The 22445-nt window shown below is 43.8% G+C and overlaps 1 protein-coding gene across 1 annotated transcript in view; it reads right to left on the bottom strand.

Moving 5' to 3' along the window:
* Positions 1 to 11752: 11752 nt before the first annotated feature.
* Myo3b (myosin IIIB) overlaps positions 11753 to 22445 on the bottom strand; it is a 288989-nt gene continuing 278296 nt past the window's right edge. The window contains exons 31-33 of the mRNA XM_041631591.1: positions 13308 to 13414; positions 12887 to 12933; positions 11753 to 12054 (exon numbers count right to left, since the gene is read on the bottom strand). Of these exons, the coding sequence (XP_041487525.1) occupies positions 11916 to 12054; positions 12887 to 12933; positions 13308 to 13414 (293 nt within the window). The 3' untranslated portion in view covers positions 11753 to 11915. The remainder of the gene's footprint in view (positions 12055 to 12886; positions 12934 to 13307; positions 13415 to 22445) is intronic.

Here is a 22445-nt window from a genome sequence, read left to right as displayed (position 1 = left end):
CAACTTAAAAAAATCCTGGGCCATTCAGATCATCATCAGGCTGGTGAGTGGTCCCGGTTTGCCCACTTGGCAGGTGGTTGGCAAGCTAGCTTTCATTTCAACCTCTCTTGTTCCTTGTCCTGGTGATTTTCACCACGCTTTCCCCCCTTTGTATAGTGTCATGGCAAGCTCCCCAAGGAAGCAATTCCCTGCTAGGAATTAGAGACAGACACCCACTTAAAAATCTCCCCTAAGGGGCTAGAGAGATGGCTCAGGGGTTAAGAGCACTGGCTGCTCTTCCAGAGGTCCTGAGTTCAATTCCCAGCAACCACATGGTGGCTCACGACCATCTGTAATGAAGTCTGGTACCCTCCTCAGAAGTGTGAGCATACATGAAGGCAGAATGTTGTATACATAATAAATAAATAAATCTAAAAAAATAATAAAATCTCCCCTAAGTTTTTGCTTGGAGAGAAGCATGGATTTAAACAGGTGAGACTATTTGATTGTTTTAAGTGGTTCTGTGCAGCGACAGTAATGTAACAATATTTGATACACGGGTGGGGGCTGACCCTGTGGACAGCGTCTCCGACGTCATGTAAAGTCCCGATGAGAAGATTTTAAAAAAAGAAAAGAATACTGCATTTAATATATTATCATCTGATGTAAAAAGGATACTATTCAGAGTGAAGTCACAAAATGAAACATCATAATAGTAACACAATTACATTATAAACAAATTAACATTTCCCTCTCCTAGATGAAAATGTTGCTAGACTCAGAGTCTGAGGGAAGTGCTTGGAATCCTCAATTTGGAAAAGCTAAGAAAGTTTTCTTTATGTTCATTCTACATACATATATAATCCCTGTATATATGTATATATCCATGTGTGCTTGTGTGTGTATTATGGATGCATGCATGTGTGCTTGTGTGTATGTACTCTTTTCCAGACAAGCACTTTAGCACTAAACTACTCCTCAAGGCTGCATAACATCGTGACAATGAAGAGGGAATTTCACTTAAACCATCGAGAACCTGCAATACCATCTAATTAGAGAATTCTGATTTAACCAGGATTTTCTTATTTGTTAAAGGCTTTTTCTCCTTAATCTACAAACCCTAACCACAAGGCCATCAGCTTCAGCCTGGATCCTCTCTCTAGCCTCTTGAGACTTAGGGAACGTGCCGGTAGCATTTGGAAAAAGCCAGACAAGGAGTCAGGGAAAGAGAGGGTGCTCACCATGGCGACAAGCGTGCTTCTGGGCCTTTCACTCGGCGGTTCCGGAGTCCTCACCGTTCAGTAAGCTCTCATGTACCGTAGTAACAAATCGCCAAAGCACAGTGCCAGTCACTAGGGTTTTCTCACGGCAGCTCTCCAGCATTTTAGAGACATGACAGATCTAACACAGAATGTCCCGCCACTGCGAGGCTAGCTTCCCCAAAGACATGGACTGCACCCCCAACCTGCCATGGCATAGCTGGGTCCTCTGGCGCTCACAATGTGCTGGTCAGGGAGACCTGCTTCTTATTATAGATAAGACCTTGTCCCCAGCCTTTTAACCCTAAGGATACCTTAGTTTATGAGTCACCATGGCAGCTTCAGTCTTCAGATGGGCTCTGGGACGAGCCTGGAAAGAAAAGAGACACAATCATGCCTATCTCATGATGTGTGACACCTGCTCCCACGTTCTTGTTTGCAAAGGAAGATCATAATAATTTGTTCATGAATTAAAACAACTCTATTTATTTATTTTTAAGGATTTATTTATTTGTGTATATAAAGTGCTCTGTCTTATGTGTTTTTTTCCCTTATATTATTTTGTGTATCCATTCCTTTTTCTGTATGTGTGTGTGTGTGTATGTGTGTGTGTGTGTGTGTGTGTGTGTGTGTGTGTGTGTAGGGATGATGTACGTGTGTGGGGCTCTGAGCAGAATCCCCCTATTTCAGAGAGAAGTGTCAGAGGTTCTTAGAGACTGTTAACTGATATGCCAGTGTTTCTCTAAGAGCTTCTGGGTACACAGAATCCCCTGGACCTTAGCTCACCCAGAGCTCAGGCCTCAGAGCATTGGAGGTAAGGGAGAAAAAATCCAGACTCCAAGGTGCATAAAGACCACCTGCTGCAAATCCTCAGGGTGAATCCACAGATCTTCAAGTTAGAGTGAACTAAAATATCAGTTCAAGCATGTGTGAAAAATAGTGGCGTTCTTTGCAGCTATTGGCGAAGGGGGCTGGTGTGGGGTATAGTTCTCGAGGTTCACTTAGAAGCTGGCCAAAGGGGTTCACCTCAGTCATGCGTTAGGTACAGCTTGTCTCTGATTCAAACAGGCCATATGTAAAATCATAAAGCTGGCCATACTTTGGATAAGTGAGCAAGAAATGGAAGAAGGCTTTCAACTCCCCAAAATCTGGCTTCTAGAAGAGTCTTAGTTCCCTAAGCAACATCACCAATTGGGGACCAAGTGTTCAAATATCTGGGACACATTCTCACTCAAACCTCTAAAGTAAAAAGAGTCAAACAAGTTTGCAAACCTCAACAGAGTGTGAAGGGTTATCCATCCGGGTGCCAACCAATTAGCTTGATCAATAATCAAGTGTGACATTATTGAGATGTTTTCAATGAATCCAGGGCCTTGATCCACTGATTGTGATTTGACTTGGTGCTGTGAGTAAGTCTTCATCCAGACATGAAAGAACACAGGAGAAAATACATTCGGCATCTCTAAAAAAACAATCTTCATTTCCCACAAATCTAACTTAGGGTAGAATCAATTGTACCCTATGCATTAAAAAAAAAAAAACAAACCACCAAAAAAAAAAAAAAAGGAAAATGGAATCCCTAAACATCTACTTTAGGGACAGTCTTCGAACTTGGAAATGTCTGTGAAATGGTGCAGGTGATGTGACAGCCTCTTTCTCTTGGAGGCCATATCAGCTGTCACCAGGGCAACAAACCTGTATAAACCCCACATATCAACACTGGCATACATTACCCCAGCAAGCTACCTTTCAGGGACTGATGATTAACAAGCACCCGAAGCCCGGGTATCAGATTGACATTTTCCTTTGGAATGTCATCTCTTCCACTAACATAGAAAAATGTCATCCCTCTCATCCCCAGTCTAAATCTCAATCCTGACTTTCTGTTTCATTTCTGATTATTTCCATCCTAGAAATATGAAGTTATGAAGCTGCCTTGGATTTTTTTTCTCTTCTTTTATCCTCAAGTTTCTTGGGGGCAATAGTCTGTTAGCACAGGCACCTGAAATGACCAGCTCAGGAACCCAGTCAATATGCTGCAGGAGGTCCCAACTCAGTTTTTTTTTTTTTCTTTTTTTCGGTTTTTTGAGACCGGGTTTCTCTATAGGTTTGGATTCCCAACTCTTTTGTATGAAGCCATTTTTAAAATGATTTCTTTTTATTTTATGTGCATTGGCATACCTTCATGTATGTCTGTGTGAGGGTGTCAGAACCCCTGGAACTGGAGTTACAGACAGTTGTGAGCTGCCATGTGGGTGATGAGAATTGAACATGGCTCCTCTGGGAGAACAGCCAGCGCTCTTAACCTCTGAGCCATCTCTCCAGTCCTCGACATGATGCCATTTTTAGTGTATCCTTCCCCAGGCCATACCCCAGTTCCCTAGGATGTGAGGCGCCACGCTCCTTTCCACTCACCTTCTACTATTCCAGCTTTGTTTTCTTCTCTTGAAATTTTGCTGTCCCACCTTGTGAATCCTCCAGTTGATCGTGCCTCTCTTTTCTCCCCTGTATATCACTGTCAATCAATTCTTCCCAAACGCCAGCTCTGCTCACAGTCAGCTCTGTTCAGTTCTCCCAAACAAAATCCCGAGTGTTTCCTTGTTTCCTAGTTGGGTTCAAACTCCTCAACTCAGCCTGTGGGATCCTCCATATTGCTTCTTCACTTATACCTTTTATTTACTTATTCTATGTTTCTGCCAGTCTGCACAGGGACTCGATTTTCCTGCTGTCTCATTTGTTTGGGGTCTGCCTGGATGTGTTGGGCTGCTCTGGTTGCATAGGAGTATCTTGGATGTGTGCAGTGCAGAGGTCCTTTCTCTAATCCACACGACAGGCTCATGGCAGCCCTGTGACCCACACCATGGAATGGGTGTTGCCTAGTTCTTCTCTGTTGACCATTCAAGACTGGGTTAAATATCACTTTTTTCATGATACACTTTCTTCTGTGCCTTTTCCTGACCTTGTTTTCCATTTCCCACAGTTGATGGCTGTGCCTGACTCCCTTCTTTTCAGTGGTGTTAACTCTAGGAAGAGCCCAACCACAGCATCCCTAAACATTGTGGACAGGGTCTCCAGATGCTCCACCTCTGGGGCATATTCCTCCTGCCCCTAGTTACCACCAACTGGGAAAGCTAAGAAGTCCTCATTCTTGTCTCTTGCACGCACTCCCACCAACCCCTGAGCACCACACTCCATCAGGCTTCTCCTTCAGTCAGCCAGGCAAGCAGAGCGCTCTGGAACTCCCAGCAGAACCACAGCTTCCCTGGGGCACCTCAGCTGAGGAACCCATAGGACAACCCCCAATATACACCCCTGCCACTGGAGGGACAGCCATGGGTGCTGGGAACCGAACTCTTATATTTTTGCTTGTGAGCCTAGCCTTTAATGGTTGAGCCATCCCTCCAGGCCAAGCATAGATTTTATTTTAAAAAATAACTCCAACATAATGTAAAATGGTACTATCATAAGAAAGTTATTTAGCGGGGCGGTGGTGGTGCATGCCTTTAGTTCCAGCACTAAGGAGGCAGAGACAGGCAGATCTCTGTGAGTTCTAGGCCAGCCTGGTCTACAGAGTGAGTTCCAGGACAGCCAGGATTGTTACACAGAGAAACCCTGTCTTGAAAAAAAAAGTTATTTAACGTAAAAGTACAAGATTAGTTTAACATGAGAAGAGTCACATGACTTGGACAGGCCAGTGACACAGCACCTGTCTAGAACAATGAGGTTCGGGGCTCCATTTTTGCTACGGAAACTTTTTTTTTTTTTAAAGAAAGAAACTGACTACACTAATAAAATAAATGAGAAAACGACAGGATTACTCAAATATACATTGGATAGGTACCTCATAAAACTCCTTCAGATTGGAAACATTAAACACCATAACTAATAGAAAAATACTGAATATTTCTCTTTGAGGTTAGGAAAGAGACAAGAATACCATACATATACCTTCTTAATCAGTGACTTGCTGGGAATCTCACTCATTCAGCCTGATTCCCTAAAAGGGCTCGGATTCATTGCCTCTCCCATAGCTCTGCCTTGTCCAATGTCATCAAGAGATGAATTTAATCACTCATCTCTTGAATCCAGGCTGGCCTTGTGCTTTGCTTTGTTTACACAAATGCAGGAGAATTGACAGTGTACCAACTCAGACACCCTCCTTGCTCCTTCTCTCCTTGCCCCCTCCTTCCTTCTCCGGATCTCTCGTGTTTGGCCACAGTCTGTGGAGAAAACAGCAAGTCGGAGACCATGGGTAGCTGACCCAGCTATATCCGCGGTAGCCCCAGTGTGAGAAGAACTCAGCCCAGATGGGTCAGGCTGCTGAGCTGATTGCAGCGAATTGCAGATACACACGTGACCAGCTAAAATCAATGGTAATACCAGACACTCAGGAGACTTGTGAGAAATCTGTGGTTATTTGGGGGTGGGCTGTAAAGTAACAGCCAGACGATACTGGTGGTGAATCAAGACCATCAACGTAGCAGGAAAATGGATAATCCCAGGTGATAGATATAGTTGTGAATGTAGAAAACCCAGAAGTATCTACGGACATCGGGTCTGTTTAGCAAAAATAAAAAATAAAATAAAATAAAAAATAAAACAAAATAAAAAAGCCGGTCATATTTCCTTAAAATCTAGCAACAAATAGGAAATGTTTTTTAAGCCCAAAACATTTTAGAGTGCTTGAGAGATGGTTCAGTGGTCAAGAGCTCTTACTGCCTCTGTGCAGGACCCAGGTGGGTTCCCAGCATCCATATAGTGGCTCACAACCATCTGTAACTCCAGTTCTAGGGAATGTGATACTTCCTCTGGTCTCAGTGGACATCATGCATGCATTTAGGACACATACATGAAGGTAGCACACACCCAGACCATAAGTAAAGACTTTAAATAACAGCAAACTACATGTGACACACAGAAATGGAACTAACAAAACTGCTAAAAAGATTTTTCATATATGATTTTAAATCATTAGTCAGAGAAGAGCTGTTCAGAAAATACAAACGGTTACAACCTCATTTGTAGATTGGAAAAAAAATCCCTTTAATGGGCCAGGCAGAGTGGCCCAAAGCTTTCATCAGGAGACAGAGGTAGGTGAGTCTGTGAGTTCAAGACCAGCCTGGTCTACAGAGTGAGTCCCAGCACAGCCAGGGCTGTGTTGAGATACGTTGTCTCAAAACACTAAAACCAGAAACAAGCAACAAGAAAAAAAATCAAAAAGATTCTTATAGTAAAGATGTCAATTCCTTCCGTTTTGAAGATTCTAGATAATTCCAAAGTCATCTCATTTGTTTTTCTCCCCAGGATTTACTACTTGATTCTACAAAATGCAAAAGGCCTGTATAAATGAAGTGATCTTTGATGGAAAAAAAATGCAGAGAATTTGCTCCTCCGTATACCAGTGTATCATAAAGGTATATTATTAAGATGAAGATAGACATTAGAATAGTGGGTAGAGTTTAGAATCTAGAAAACAGACTTCTGAGCACTTGATTTATGTAAATGTTCGAGTTTTGAGCACTAGGGAAAGTCTTTCTCATCAAATGGGCCAAGACAGCCACCGTATATGTCGAATGCATAAATGTTCTGGTTGAGTGGGAGATCTAAGTGAGAGAGGCAAACAGCATCTCACTCTCCGGATGTTTCTACCAAGATGAAAAAGATTGACAAACTGTACTGTTACCATTGCACATTTACGTTTCCCATCAAAGGCAGTCGAGGAGCCTGAAAGGGCAAGCCACCTAGAGGAGAAAGTGTTTGCAATGCAGGACCAACCGTATATATATATATATGTCTGTGCTCCTTTAAATTAGATGAAGTTAATCCAATTAAAATGGGTAGATCACAAAGGGATTTATCTAAAATGGCCAGAAGACACATGAAATTGTTCAACATCGCTATTAATGAAGGATATATAAGCTATAGTCACAGAGAGATTCTAATAGAGATTGAGCAGGATACCTAGACAAAAACATCTGATAACAGTACGAGTTGGCAGGAGTGCAGAAGCTGGGCACAATCTTAAATCACTAGTGAGAGCTAGTAGGATCACAGACTGGTACAACCACTCTAGAGAACACTTTGGCAGCGTCTGCCCAGGTGAAGAAACACATGCTTTGCTGCGTTTCAGATCTGATTCTAGAATCACGGCCAACAGGAAAGCTTGTGGCTACACACCAATGGACAGGCAGATGCGGCAACACTGATGTGCTGCACAGCAGGGTTTCCAAACTAGCTCCAAGCTGTAATCAATGTACATTTTCCCGTGAAAAGTACAGTGTTGACAATTGTCATACAGTAGAATACTACACACCCGTGAAAGCACACAAACCATATTCACATCCCATGATATAGGTATGCAGCATCAATTAGATGAAAGACTGAAAGATGTTAGTTCTAAAGGATTTTCTACTGTGTGATTCCATTTACACGTAGCTCCCCAAAACTGTCCAGGGTGGTGGCACACACCTGTACTCTTAGCACTCAGAAGGCTTTGGCTGAGGATGATCATGTATTTGAGGCCAGTCCGGGATGCTTAGAGAGAAACAGTCTCAGAAAACAAACAGAACCATCCAAGTCTTCGGAACTTAACCATAGGAGGCAAAACCTAACTATGGCGCTTAGACACACACACACACACACACACACACACACACACACACACACACAAAGCTTTAATCGCAGTAAAGGAAGTCTTTCCACTTAAAGTCAGGAGTGTGTGTGTCTTTGGAGGAAGTGCAGGGAGAGGAGGAAGCAATCTAGTGTTCAGACAAGCTTCTATTCTAGACTGCAGGAGTGCTTCCATGGTGGCTGCCCTGTAACAACTCATTGAGCCGAGTCTTCTAGTTTGTGTACGCACACATATTTAGAGAAAGCTAGAACAAGCAGATGTAAGGATATCTGAAGAGAAACCATCTTAGATGTCAGCTGCAGCCTAGGAAACAAGCAGCAGGGTCTGTAGACAGATTTTACAGAAGGTTCTACGCCCGGCGTCATTTCTGTTTCTCTTGATACCAACTCGCAGCCTGCTGCCTTCCTTCATGTTAGAGCTACTCACACGGATGCTACTGAAGGCAGATGACTCAAAAGAGTAATGCTTAACTATATAGGGTGAGGTCTGAGAGGCCATGTTCATAAAACGGTAAATACTGGAGACAGCAGAGGAAGAGGAAGGCCTGAAATAAGTCATAATGGGGGGAATAAGTATTGTCTGTATAATGAATAAACATTGGTTTTGTTGTGGGAACACCATAGAGGGGGTTGATACAAACCTAAATGGAATTGCCAGGCAGTGGTGGCACATGTCTTTAATCTCAGGTGGATCTGAGTCTGCGGCCAGCCTGATCTACAGAGTGAGTTCCAGGACAGCCAGGGCTACACAGAGAAACCCTGTCTCAAAGAAGGAAAACAAACAAACAAACAAATAATTCTAGATGGCATAGTCTTACTGCACAGCTAGGCTGTATGGTGAAGCTGATGTTTTGCTGTGGGATGTGGAGCCTATGGCTGATCATTGTGTCTTTCTGTGACAGGTGACTGTGCTTAGAGAAGGTTGGAAATCATTGGAGGAACTAGAAATAATTTTTGTTTCTTTGAGACAGTCTGGATATGTAGCCCAAGCTGGCCTTGACCTGGTGACCTCATGTCTCAGCCTCTCAAGGCGCTGAGATTCTAGGCATGTAACACCATGCCTGGTTGAAATCAGAAATAATATTTAAATGATTGTTTCTTATGGGGAGGCATGAGATCTCTGGTACAGCCTTTCTGGATTATTGATTTTGCTTTTTTTTTTTTTAACAGATGGTTACTATTTTGATGAACATGAAGTTCCAGGTTATAATGTATTATCATCTACTTGATGGAAGAATTAATGGTTACTATTTTGATGAACATGAAGTTCCAGGTTATAATGTATTATCATCTACTTGATGGAAGAATTACACCGGAGTCCAAGGCATCATGAACGGCCCAAGAGAAAAGTCTATAGCGTACTTTATGCTAGAGTCGACACCAACCGTGGCTTTAGAACGACTGCCTGGAGTTACAGCTGCATCACCAGTCATCACAGAGCCTCTGAATTAAAATCTAGTGATTCTTTTTTTAAAACCTTTATTTGTAGACATATTTTAGTGCGAAAGAAACAAGGCAGACTTACATTGTATGCAGACATACAGGAAGTTATGAACATTTTTAGTCAACAGTTTGAAAAACACTTACATCAAAGCAGATTAATCAGTGATAAAGCTGAAATTTCTGAAGGCACTCAGAGAAAATCTGTATCTTCTAGGCGTTCTGTCTCTCCCCTCTCTCATCTCATCGTCTTTCTTGTTCTCGGGGATTAAGCCCTGCCCCTGCTAAGCAAGTAGTCTCTCACAGAATGGCCCTCAGCATTATTTCTTAAGCAACTAAGTTTTGTTTTGTCTGCTCTATTCTCACAGCATATAAACATTACTTGTCAAAGGAAGATCTGGAAAACCCCCAAGATTTAGCTTTTTTTTTTTTTAAAGTACAATGTAGCTACTAAAATTGTCTGTAGCTATTTCTTAGACCATTATAATTTCTGAGCTCTCTACAAGTCTCAGCTGTGGAACTCTGTCCTCTGGGCACGATGTAGCCCTTGCCATCTTGAATTCAGGGCAACAGAGCACTCACTCGTGTTTCCTCGTGGAAGTGTGGAAGGTGTTCAAGGGTGTGTACAGGACTCTGCCTCTCCCTGAGGGGAAGCTGTTGCTATGGGGAGGGACTATTCCTTGGTTACTACCAAGGAATAGCTCTCCGTAAAGTGTCCATTGCTCTGTAAGCATCCCTTCACCCATGCTCCTGTATGTAATCCCAATTACTTTTTTAGGTTTATTTTATTTTATATGTATGAATGTTTTGCTTGCATGTATGAATATGTACCACATGTGTGCCTTGTTCGGAAGAGGGTGTCAGATCCCCTGGAAATGGAGTTATAGATATTTGTGGGCCCACACGTGAGTGCTGGGAACTGAACCATGTCTTCTGTAAAAACAAGTGCTTCTGCCTGGTAGTAGTGGCGCACCTCTTTAATCCCAGTACTCAGAAGGCAGAGACAGACAAATCTCTGAGTTCGAGGCCAGCCTGGTCTACAGAGTGAGTTCCAGAATGGCCAGGGCTACACAGAGAAGCGATGTCTTGAGAAACAGCAGCAACAACAAAACAACAATAACAAGAAGAAAGATCAAGTTCTTTAACTTCTGTTTCATCCTTCCAGCCCCAGGAAGCCCAGTTGAATCCACTGGTTCAACAAGCTCAACTTGGGTGAATTCTTTTCTTGGGTCTATCACTATATATTGTCTTGTCTGGAGTTATAGAGGCTTCTTCACTTTGGCATAGGGAAAGTTAACACACCAACTTCACTTAATTGTTTCTCTTTGGGAAAAAGTTATAATTCCTTCCATTAAGAAAAAATCAGTAATATTTTCCCTTATCTTTGAAGTATTTTTCTTAAATCAGCTAAGTAATTTGGAGAAAGAAAATTTAAGAACATCTGCTCTAGAGGAGTCTTAGACGGGGTTTTACTTTCCCAGCACATAGCAGCTTTCCATAATGTTTTACACAGAGTTTGTGCTCAAGAAGGCTGCTTGTATTGAATATATTGAGTATGACACCATATACTGTCATTACAATTACCATACAAACAGCTTAACCTTGAGCAAAACATCAGGGGTTGCTTAAATATAAGAAAAGGGTCACTCATCTATCAGATATCAGTAACTCCCCTGCCAGCCATGCTGCTGTGAATGAATTCGTTCTTATGCGCTGGATGTCCACTCTCCTAGGCCCTGAGCTGGGCCTGAGGAACACAGAGATGGGCAAGACGAGATCTCTCCTCTGCCATCCGTCACAGCCTATGGAGACAGCTGACCTGGGAACACAGCAACAAAATCAGGGGCCTGCCTTTGCCCAGGCCCACATTCTCACCCTCCACGTTCTGCTCTTCACGGCTGGCAAGCCAGAAGAAACAGGTGAAGATGCTCTCAACACAACAACGTGCAACAGAGACATCCATGTGCCCCATAGAAAGAACCTGAAAGATTTTAACTTTTGTATCTAAACAGAAATCTTGGACCACTCTTCCAGAGCACTCAGCAGTGAAGCCCTGATCCTGGGGGAAGCAGAGGAAAAAAATCCCAACAAAGAGGCTTAGTGGAGAAATAAACAGGTTATCAACTCCAGAGCCGGCCTGCGGTGGGCCTGTCCACCCTCTTCTATTGTCGGGAGCTGGGATGGCTGTATCGATGAGCCAGGGGTGTTCTCTCCTGATGAAGAGGACAGAGGTTCTATGATTCCGGCTGCGGGGCAGGTGAAGCAGAGCAAGAGACAGAATCTTTTTTTTTTATTTTTTTTATTTTCGAGACAGGGTTTCTCCGTAGCTTTTTTGGTTCCTGTCCTGGAACTAGCTCTTGTAGACCAGGCTGGCCTCGAACTCACAGAGATCCGCCTGCCTCTGCCTCCCGAGTGCTGGGATTAAAGGCGTGCGCCACCACCGCCCGGCTTAAGAGACAGAATCTTCAGGGATCTGTGAGTTGTTCAGCGAGGGTCAGGCACGGGCCGTGTCCAAAGACGCTGACCCCGTGACAGCGCTTTCTTATGAGATGATCGGTTACCACAACTGATTCTGCCTGGGACACCTTTGGGGCTGGAAAGCACAACTCAGTGTGGAGCATCGGAGTCTCCTCTGGGTGGTGAGGAGAAAAAGAATGGGTGGGCGGAGTCGCTTTCCTCAGGGGCACTGGCCCCAGGGGAGAGGCATTTGTAATACTGGTCTTCCCCATCCAGGACTTTGACTTGTCTGCAACAGAGAAAAGAGGCTTTTCAATGGGAAAATAAAACAGATGCCAGGCTCATCCCTGGCGTCCCTAAAGTTGCAGGGGCGGGGGCAGGGAGGGGCAAAGGGTGGGAAGGCGGGGGAGGGGGGTTCAGGGGGCAGGGGACAGAGTGGGGGGAGGGCAGGGCTAACCCTGGCCAACTCTTAATGTGCCCTACATTTGGGGCAGTATCTTGGGTCTGATCATGAAGCTTTTCCTCTTTCTGGGCCTTGGTAAGCAGTACGTAGAAGCTGTGATCATATCATAACTTGATTTTCCTAGGGTCAAGTGGTCTGTCTCCACCTGGTGTCCTCTGGAGATGGTTCTTCCCCGATCTCCCTCAGCTGGGAGCAGTACCAATTACGGCCTCCCTTTCTGGTCTCTATTGTGAGGCTGGCGAACAAATGGACTAGGTACTCTTTCTCATCATTCCCGGCAAGGGTTAAGCCCGAGGAAGGCTGAACCGTGGCGGGAGTGCCTGTCTGCATTTGGGGAAAAGGCGCTCTTGCTCGTGGAAGGAGAGTTTCGTGGAAGGAGAGTTTCGTACAAGTCAGAGCCAGTCTTTAATGCTGATGTTTCCTTGGGATGATCAGGAGAAATAACATTTGTCCTAGGTGACAATCTCAACCTTTCTGTTGGATTCAAGTTTTGTGTACTTGCTACTGTGAGAAAGAATTGCTAGTGCCATCAGCGGTGGCAATATCCGAGTGCAGTAGTATTTTTAGAAGACTCTCTGGAAAGTTTTGCCTTTCCTGCGCTATCACAAAGGACCCCTTCTGTTTACAGTTGCTGGAAACTAAGAAGACAGATATTTACCCAAGTTTTCTTGGCTTCCTCTGGCTCCCTTGATATTCTAGAGTTCCCTGTGGATAGGGCCAAGAACACACAGTCAAAGGAAAGCACCAAGTCGTTAATTTTTAATTCAAAGTGATTTTGTGTTGAATGCAAGCAGATGCTGATAATATCAGAAGTCACAGCATAATTTTTTTGATCAAAGGGCTCAAGTGAGCCTGATGAAGCATGCATCTTGCTCGTCTTTGATAAACCACATCAATTATTCACCGTGAAGGCAGACATCCTGACATGAAAGCAACAGATAAAGAGCCAAGCACATGCTCGCGAGGCGAGCAGAAGAGCGTGGGGGTGGGGCTGGAGGGGGCTGGAACAGGTATTAATAACGGAATTATTAACTGGAAACAAAGCCGGTAAAACGGCTTTACGGCCACTTTGAACTCACATTTAACTGGTTATAGTACATGGTGTCCTCGGGGCTACTCAGCATTTTGGGCTGCTGACACCGTCTGCGAGGTGCGCGCTGCTTCTGGGAGAGCCCATCTTCCGAACCTGCAGACAAGGAAACCTGATTGCGAGCCTTGCTGGGTGTAAGGAGACCGAACAGGGGAACCGCTCTTCGTGTAAATGTACTTGGTAGAAGCCCTGTCCGATTTTAACGAAGCGTTGCTACTTCTAGGAGCTATGTCATCACACGTACACACACACACACACACACACACACACACACACACACACACACACACATAGTATCATTAATCTGGCATAATCATAATGCCAGAGTGCTGGCATCTGTAACTTTGCTGCCTATTTCCAACTTGAACCGTCAGGCCAGAGTGACAGAAAACAAATTGGTTTGTCCACACTGCTGAGGTACAAGTTGATTGGTGGTCAGCCTCTGCCCAGGAAAGTACCTGGAGCAGGATAAGTCCATTAGAGACAACAAAGCAATCTGGCATCGCTTGCCCCACACCCTCTAGTGAGAGAGTTCAAAGACATCTGGAGCGCACATACTCCAGGGGAGAGCAAATCTTTCAGTGTGATGCATTTTAGGGGAACACGGCTTGAGCTAGTGTTTAGTGAAGTGCTTTGAACCCTGCCTCTGATCCATGTGGCCTCTGGAGGTGACAGAAGGGAGGAGGAGAGGGAGGACTGCTCGATTTCATGGGGCAGCCTCTTCTGGTCTGCCTTAATTTCAAACCCTAGACCTAGAGAGCACTGTGGATTAGGAAACCACACTGCAGACAAAGCCATGATTCATTTCCCTTCTAAGCAAATGAGTTTTTGTAGATTCTGCTGTCCCTTTGGTTGGCTATCTGAGTCAAAGTTCAGCAGTTCGGGGTGGAGAGACGGCACAGTGATGAGGAGCACTGGCTGCTCTTCCAGAGGACCCAGATTTAATTCCCAGCACCCACATGGCAGCTCACAACTGTCTGTAACTCCAGTTCCTGGGGATCCAGCACCCTCACACAGACATACATGCGGGCAAAACACCAAGGTACATAAAAAAATAAACAAGAGTGTGTGCTACTCTTCAAGAAACTAAGTTCAGTTCCCACCATCTATGTCAAAGAGCCCACAACCACCTGTAACTCCAGCTCCAGGGCAATTGGATACTCTGACTTCGAGCTCTTGTATACACACATACACACACACACACACATGCACGCACGCACGCACACACACACACATGCATGCATGCACAATGCATACACACACACACACACACACCTGCCAAAGGGTATTGTCCTTGAATGTTACAGGATAGCAAAGAAGGCATTTCATGGACAGCGTGCTAAATGATAAGCTAATTATTCACAGACAAGAGTTGGGGGTGATGGAGAGAGGGGTCAATGATTAAGAGCACTGGTTGCTCTTGCAAAAGACCCAGGCTCATTTCCCAGCATCCACATGGTGACACATAGCCATCTGTAACTCTAGTTCCAGGGGATCTGACACCCTCATCTGGCCTCCAGTGACCACACACGCATAAGGCACACAGACAGATACCTGTAGACACAACAACCATACACACAAAGTAAAATAAAAATAAACAAATATTTAAAAAAGGATTGGAGGTTTGTGTTTCAAACCATATTTTAACCTCAATAGAGAATTCCACTTTGAGTAGAAATTATAGAGAAACATTTTCTTTTTTATTTTGTATGCTGTGTTCTAAAATCTAAGAGCTGACTGATACATAAAACATTAAAATATACACATACTTGGGTTGCCATACAATGGTTCTCTGCATATGCCAGGTAATATTTAAGTCAGGCCAAGTATATCTACCTTCTCAAATGTTTAACATTTCCTTATGAGGGGAGACACTCGAACTCCTTTCTTCTGACAATGAAGTGCACAGCAGATTGCCTTGACATGTAGCCAGCCTACACCAGACTTTCATATTCCTGTTTCACCTGTATCCACCAATCAGCTCTCCTCCCTCCCTCCTTCTGTCTCCTGCCCTTTGGTGGTCAGCTTTCTCCTTCTGTGAGATAAATCCCTGCTTATCCTGCCAACAGATGGTAGGTGTGGTCCTTGTCTCGTTTTCCTCCACACAGTCATCCTTGGTTCCATCCATTCTGTTATACACTGCAGAGCTTCACTCTTGCTAGAGCTGAGTAGTGTCCTGCTGGGTACATGAGCCACACTCTCTCTAGGCATCAGCTGGTGGACACGGCTTGTTTGCAGTTCTTGGTGGGTGCCAATAGTGTTTTCAGGAATGTGGGAACACAGGTTACCTCTTTGACACACTGACTTCATTTTCTTTGGGCTTATACCCTGTAGAAGAATTGCTACATCATGCAGTATTTTTTATATTTAAAAATTGTAATTATTGACTGTAGGTGGTGGCACACGCCTTTAATCCCAGTACTAAGGAGGCAGAGGCATACAGATCTTTGTAGTTTGATGCCAGCCTGGTCTACAAAGTGAGTTTCAGGACAGCCAGAGCTGTGACACTGAGAAGCCATGTCTCAAAACACCAATTTTTAATTTAATTTTAAAGTTTTTAATTATTATTTTATCCATAGGGGTGTTTTGCCTCATGTCTGTGCATCATATGTATGTCGTGTGCCCATTGAGGCCAGGAGAGGGCATTAGATTTCTGTAACTGGAGTTACAGGTGGCTGTGAGCTGCCACGTGGGTGCTAGGAACTGAACCCAGGTCCTCTGAAGAACAAGTGCTCTTAACCCCTGAGCTCTATCTCCAGTTCTTGTCTGTAGATTCTTTTTGTAAATACCCATTTAGGTTCACTATGATTTTTTTTACATATATTTGTTTGTTTATATGCACACATATGCTTGTGATTTGGCATGCGTGTGAAGGTCAGAGAAGAACAGTTCTCTTTCCCACCACGTAGGTTCTGGGGGTCAGTCTGGGGTTGTCAGACTTGGTGGTAGGTGTCTGTGCTGGTCAGTTGTATGTCAACTTGACACAAGCTGGAGTCGTTAGAGAAAACGATTTGCCTGTAAGCAAGCCTGGAGTGCCTGTTCTTGATTAATGACTGACGTGGGAGGACACAGCCCAGTGTGAGCAGAGTCACTCTCGGGCTGGCAGTCCTAGGTGCTATAAGAAAGAAGGCTTGCTGGGTGTAGTGGCACACCCCTTCAGTTCCAGAACTTGGTGGGAGTTGGAGAGGAGGCAGAGGCAGGCAGATCTCTGAGTTAGAAGCCAGCATGGTCTACAAAGCAAGTTCCAGGACATCCAGGGCTACGCAAAGAAACCCTGTCTCGAAAAACCAACACCAAAAATAAACAAATACTTACATAAATAAATAAATATTAAAAGACAAAAAGAAAAGCAGTCTGGGCAAGCCATGAGAAGCGAGCCAGTAAGCATGACTCCTCCATGTCTTCTGTATCTGCTCCCGGCCGCAAGTGCCTGCCCACTTGAGTTCCCGCCTACCCAGATTTCCGTTATTGATGAAGCGAGGATGTGAGCTGTGAGCTGAAATAAGGCCTTTGCTCCCCAGGTTGCTTTTGGTCCTGGTGTTTACCTCAACCATAGAAATTCTAACCAAATCTTTACCTGGTGAGACATCTAACTGGTGTAGTATTCAGGCACCTGTGCTGGCCTGCCCTTAGGGTCCTGACAGGATGCGTCCTCAGCTGGAGCTTATACTAAGGGCACCTCCTATTCTCATTCTCTGTTCCCTTTTAAAAGGTGGGCCTTCCCACCTCCCATCTCTTTCTCTTTCTTCCCTCTCTCTCTTCTGCCACTCTTGTCTCCAGGGACCAGCACCCCCAACCCCTGCTTTCTGTCTCTGCCCATTCTCTCTCCTAATAATCCTCCTATGGTTAAGAGTACATGCTGATTTTTCTAGCGGGCTCACAACCACCTATAACGCTGTCTCTATGGGATTTCATACTGACCTCCATGGGCACCCACATTCATGTGCACATAGTTATATGCATACATAGACATAATTTTAAAAATCTTTATATTTTAAACTTATTTCTTTATTTTGTGTGTGTGAGGTAATTTAAAAAAATCTTTTTATTTTTGCTAGTCAGCTTTTGAGCTCCTTATACTTTAGATATTAACCCCTTGCTAAATATGCAGTTTGAAAATATTTTCTTCCATTCTATAGGTTCTGTCTCTTTATCCTATTGATTATTTCCTTTGTTGAATAAAAGCTTTTTATCTTGGTGTAAACTCATTTGATTACTTTTACTTTTGTTTGCTGTGTTTTTGAGTGTCTTAGAAAACATTTTCCCTATATGCAAGGTACTTTGTTAGATACAATGGACTGATAAAGGAGATCCCTGAGGCTTGCTGGCAACTGTAATTGGTGAACTCCAGGCCAATGAGAGATCTTGTCTCAAAGGAAAAAAAAGAAAAGAAAGAAAAAAAGAAAGAGGTGGACGTGTGGACAGATCCTGAGAAATTAACACCAAGGCCGTTCTGTGGTCTCTACACACATGCCCTGCCCCCCTCAACTAAGCACAGGTTATAACCCATGTTCTACAACTGAGCTGGATCTGGGTGACAACTGCAGATTGAGCTTTCCTCTTCCCAGAATTCTCCTGTTCTCATTGCCCCACCTCTACTTCCTGCCTGGCTACTGGCCAATCAGCCTTTTATTAAAATAATACAAGTGACAAGATAAAAGATCGTTGTCCCACAGCAAGTGGTATGTGGACAGAGAAGATCAACCATGAGGGAGGGCGGCATGGGGGCATGCATCCAATCTTTCTCAGTCTGGGGAACAGGCTGGGTTCTTGGTCTCTGAGGGATAGGCAGGCTAAGAAACAGAAGTCCTGGGACAAAAGGAGTGGATACCTGGGGAGTCACTGGTCCTGCTCCCTCCCACGAACCCTAGCAGGCATGATGGGTTTCTGAGCAGAGAGCTCTGATCTTATTGCCATTTTATGGATGAAGCATTCCCAACATCACTTGCCAAGGAAAACATCCTCTTGAAGCAAACAGCGCGTTCACTGTTCTAGATCTACAGATGGCAAAACCCTTGTGGGATTATGAGATCTACCCCTGGGGTGTTTAAATAGGACCAGAGTTATACAATTCTTGCGGAAAGCCCTTTCAACTCCATGTAGAAGTGTGTGTGTGTGGGGGGGGGGGGTATGTCACTCTTTGACTGACGTTCTCGGGCATTTGGAGGTGACAGTAACTCAGCTCCAATCAGGCAGATCACTGCACAGTTCTTGTCAATCCTTCCAGGAAGTTTGCTTCTCCTACCACTTTACTTTTTGTGTAATAAATCTTGTTTTAACTCAAATATCTTAATTATTTTCCTTACTTCATCTTATTTGAGGAAGAATAAATGAACCTAAAGATATAAACATGGTATAAAGAAATTGAGAGGTCACACGGTTAGTTAAAAGGCATATTTTTGCAACTGTGAACTCAGGATTTCCAGTCTCACTGAGGCTAGTTCCTGCAAACTACACCAGCTGTCCAGTTTTGAAAACACCAATGCCAGAATCGAGGCTTGGACATTAATATGAGAACGTAAAACCTCTTTAGAGTCCTTTAGGACTAAGGAAGATGGCCCCTGGCCACAGAGCCTTTCCTATCCAGTAAGAACCACACAGTGGAAAGTTGGTAACAATATGTAGACCCTCACCAGGGCTATCAGTGAAATAATCTTCCCAAGGAGGTAGGAAATCCCTGATGTACTCCAAAGGGGAAGCTGTTTCAGGGATGCTCAGAGCCTTCACAGGGAGGAGGAAGGGAAACATCTACCTTGGGAGTTCAGATTTTCAAATTGAAGTCCTGAAGTTCCCTGTAAGCTAACTCTTCGGTTTGGCCCTTTGCTTTTACGTTGGAGGGATTCAAGGCATTTGGGCAGAGGTTCCTCCATCCTGGTGTTCTAGTTTGATTTCCATTTCTGTGATAAAATAAACCTGGCAAAAGGCAGCTTTGGGGATAGGAACTTTATTTTTAGGTCATGATTCCAGTTACAGTCAGTCACAGCAGGGTGAACAGAGGGAGAGACTGAAGTGGCTGGCCACATTCACAGTGAAGAGCAGAGAAGGGACGCATGCATGGTGTGCTCAGCTGGCTCCCCACACTCTTATCCAGTCCAGGGTGCAAGCCATGAAGCGGTGCAGGCCACAGTCAGGGTGGGTCTTTCTCCCTCCTCCTGCTTTGCCCACAAGAGAACCTGATCTAGACGGTTCTTCAGGCAGACTCTATTCTTAGGTGATTCTAGACTGCACAAGGTTGACAATTTAAGCTTCCCAACACACCTGCTCCACTGTCAGAATGGAGACAAAATTCTTAAAGCCTCGAGACCATGCTGGGAATGGAAGAGTACGCCTTTAATCCTAGCACCTGGAAAGCAAAGGCGGGTGGATGTGGATGAGTTCAAGGCCAGCCTGGTCTACAGAGTGAATTTCAGGATGGCCAGGGCTACATAGTGTAGCATGAATAATAAAAACCCAGAGACAGAAATTGGGGTTCAACCTAAAAACCAGAAAAGCAAAGCAGACAAGCCACTAAAGAATATAGTGATATTTTATTTATGTTTTAATAAATAAAACTTGCTTAAAAATCAGAAGGACAAAGCCAAGCCACTAGAGGTCAGTCAGTGGTGGCACACACCTTTAATCAGGATTTGGGAGACAGAGGCAGATGGATCTCTGTGAGTTCAAGGTCACCCTGGGCTACACAATATCAAAGCTGAAACAAATCCATGTGGTGGTAGCTCACACATTTAATCCCAGCACTAGAGAAAATAGAAAATGAGAGGAGAGAGAGGCTCAGACTGCTTAGTCTGCTTAATCTGCTTAGGCTGTGGTCGCCCAGCCTTGGTGGAGGTAAGACTTCTCTAGTGGCTTGGCTGCTTTGCTTTCCTGGTTTTCAGGTTGAACCCCAATTTCTGTCTCTGGGTTTTTATTTTCATGCTACAACATAGTGAGACCCTGACTCAAACAACAACAAACAAAACAAACTTCCAAGGTCTAGGTTGTTGTTTCCACTATTGGGTGACTATGTGATAGTATGTATGTATTTTTTTAAACTGGGACTTTCTCAAAAGTTTTCACCTGACCAAGTCTAATTCAGAAAGAGAGAGAGAGAGAGAGAGAGAGAGAGAGAGAGAGAGAGAGAGAGAATTTTCTCCTGGGCTATCCATGTAATTCATATCTTGCTTTCTAAGATGAAAGGAAGATACAAATTTTCCCAGTTGCCATGTTATGTCATAAATAATTTCCTTCAAAATCACAAAATTGCTACAAAGAAAACATCCCTGAGTTAAATTAGTGCCTGTGGAAGATGCTAGAGTTGTAAATTGTCTATGTGGAATATTAAATTACAGAGATGGCAGAAATTTTCATTTTCCCTGAAAACCATTTCCTAGCTCAGGGGCTGGAATGTGCAAGAACATCCTTATGCATACTTGCACACACACACATGCACACACACACACACACTCACACACATTGGCTAAATGAATTAGTGGTCGCCATTCTCCCTCTTGTTCAGATCTCTTTCCTCTTCATGGTCTGTTCTCTGGTTCTATCAGCTGGCTTATTGTCAAGGGTTCTAGTAAGAAAATAGTATTCTATATCATGAAATGCTTTAGGAATGCAAAATTTACCAAAAAGGGTGATAAAACCAGTCTTTCAAGGCAAGTTAATTGCCATTTTTAAAAAGTTTTTCAGCAACTAGAGAGATGGCTCAGTGGTTAAGGGCACTGGCTGTCCTTCCAGAGGATCTAGGTTCAGTTCTCAGCATCCACATGGCAGCTCACAACCATTTGTAATTCTGATTCCAGTGCCTCTGACACCCTCCTCTGGCCTGTGTGGGTACTGCATGCACATAGCCCATAGATGTACATGAAGATAAGATACTCCTGCACATAAAATAACAATAACAAATTTGCGTTCATTTTTTTAACTAAAAACATTTTAGTCGTCCATCTAATTTGTATTATAGCTTTCCCTTCTGAACAATAGGAGCATAACTATTTTTAACAACAGAATCATAACTATTTTCTTTATCGTTAGCCTATTTTGAAAATCACGTATCTCTTTAAGGATGATGTGGGGCGTCCTTCTGTATATGTGTTGCATTTATTGGTTGATAAATAAAGCTTTTGGGGCCAATGGCTTAGCAGAGTGAAACCAGGAGGGAAATCAGAACAGAGATACACACAGAGAGAGTAGGTGGCATCAAGGAGACACCAAAGCTGCCAAAGGAACCTTATTGCTCGCTGGAACCTTACTGTTCGGCCACAGCCTCGTGGCAATGCACAGATTAATAGACATGGGTTAATTTAAGATATAAGAGTTAGCCAGGAATATGCCTGAGTCATTGGCCAAACAGTGTTGTAATTAATATAGTTTCTGTGTGATTATTAGGGTCTGGGCGGCTGGGAAACAAACGAGCAGTCTCCTACTACAGAGTTATATTGTTTATTAAATTATATTAGCACTATGATCAAAATTTTAGGTGATAAATGCAATTGGTTTGATTCTTTCATCTCCTTCTTTCATTAAGAGCAGTTGCTGGGACAGGTTTCTTCACCACTGTCCAGAAGTAGTCTAAACTTTATTATTTCTAGTGGCTGCATAAGTTCTGCTTTATAGATGAATTATAGCCAATTGTGGAATTTCTTATTGGGGCATAGAAATGATTTCCAGTGTTTCTCTATGAACAACGCTGGGGTTGCAAACACCACCACTTTCGGCTGTACAGAGTGTGGGTGTTCTTTTTGTTTGTTTGCTTGCTTTTGTTTTTCGAGGCAGGGTTTCTCTGGGCAGCTCTGGCTATCTTGGAGCTCACTCTGTAGACCAACCAAACAGACAAACAAAAACATGCACAAAAGCAAGTGTGAAACACAATTAATACAGTAATGCCGCAACACCTCTGGGGTTCTAAATTGGCTCAGAAGATGAGTTGCTACACTACGACCCTGTCAGCTAATTCAAGTTAGACTTCTGTCCACTGAGCTTCAAAGCTTTTGCTCACATACCGAATAACGATGTAGGCTGTCGTCCATTTCCCCTCCCAGAACATCTGTGTCAACTAGTCAGCTTGCCACATGGCCAGCAGTCAGGTCATTCTCACTCCTGGTTCCTGTCTTTAGTGTCGCCACACCCATCTCACACGGGT

Source organism: Microtus oregoni, unplaced genomic scaffold (assembly GCF_018167655.1).
Source record: "Microtus oregoni isolate MIOR12 unplaced genomic scaffold, Mior012 000037F_ref0000500, whole genome shotgun sequence".
Classification (NCBI taxonomy): domain Eukaryota; kingdom Metazoa; phylum Chordata; class Mammalia; order Rodentia; family Cricetidae; genus Microtus; species Microtus oregoni.
The sequence above is the reverse complement of the archived record's forward strand: the minus strand, read 5'-3'. Positions and strand labels throughout refer to the sequence as shown.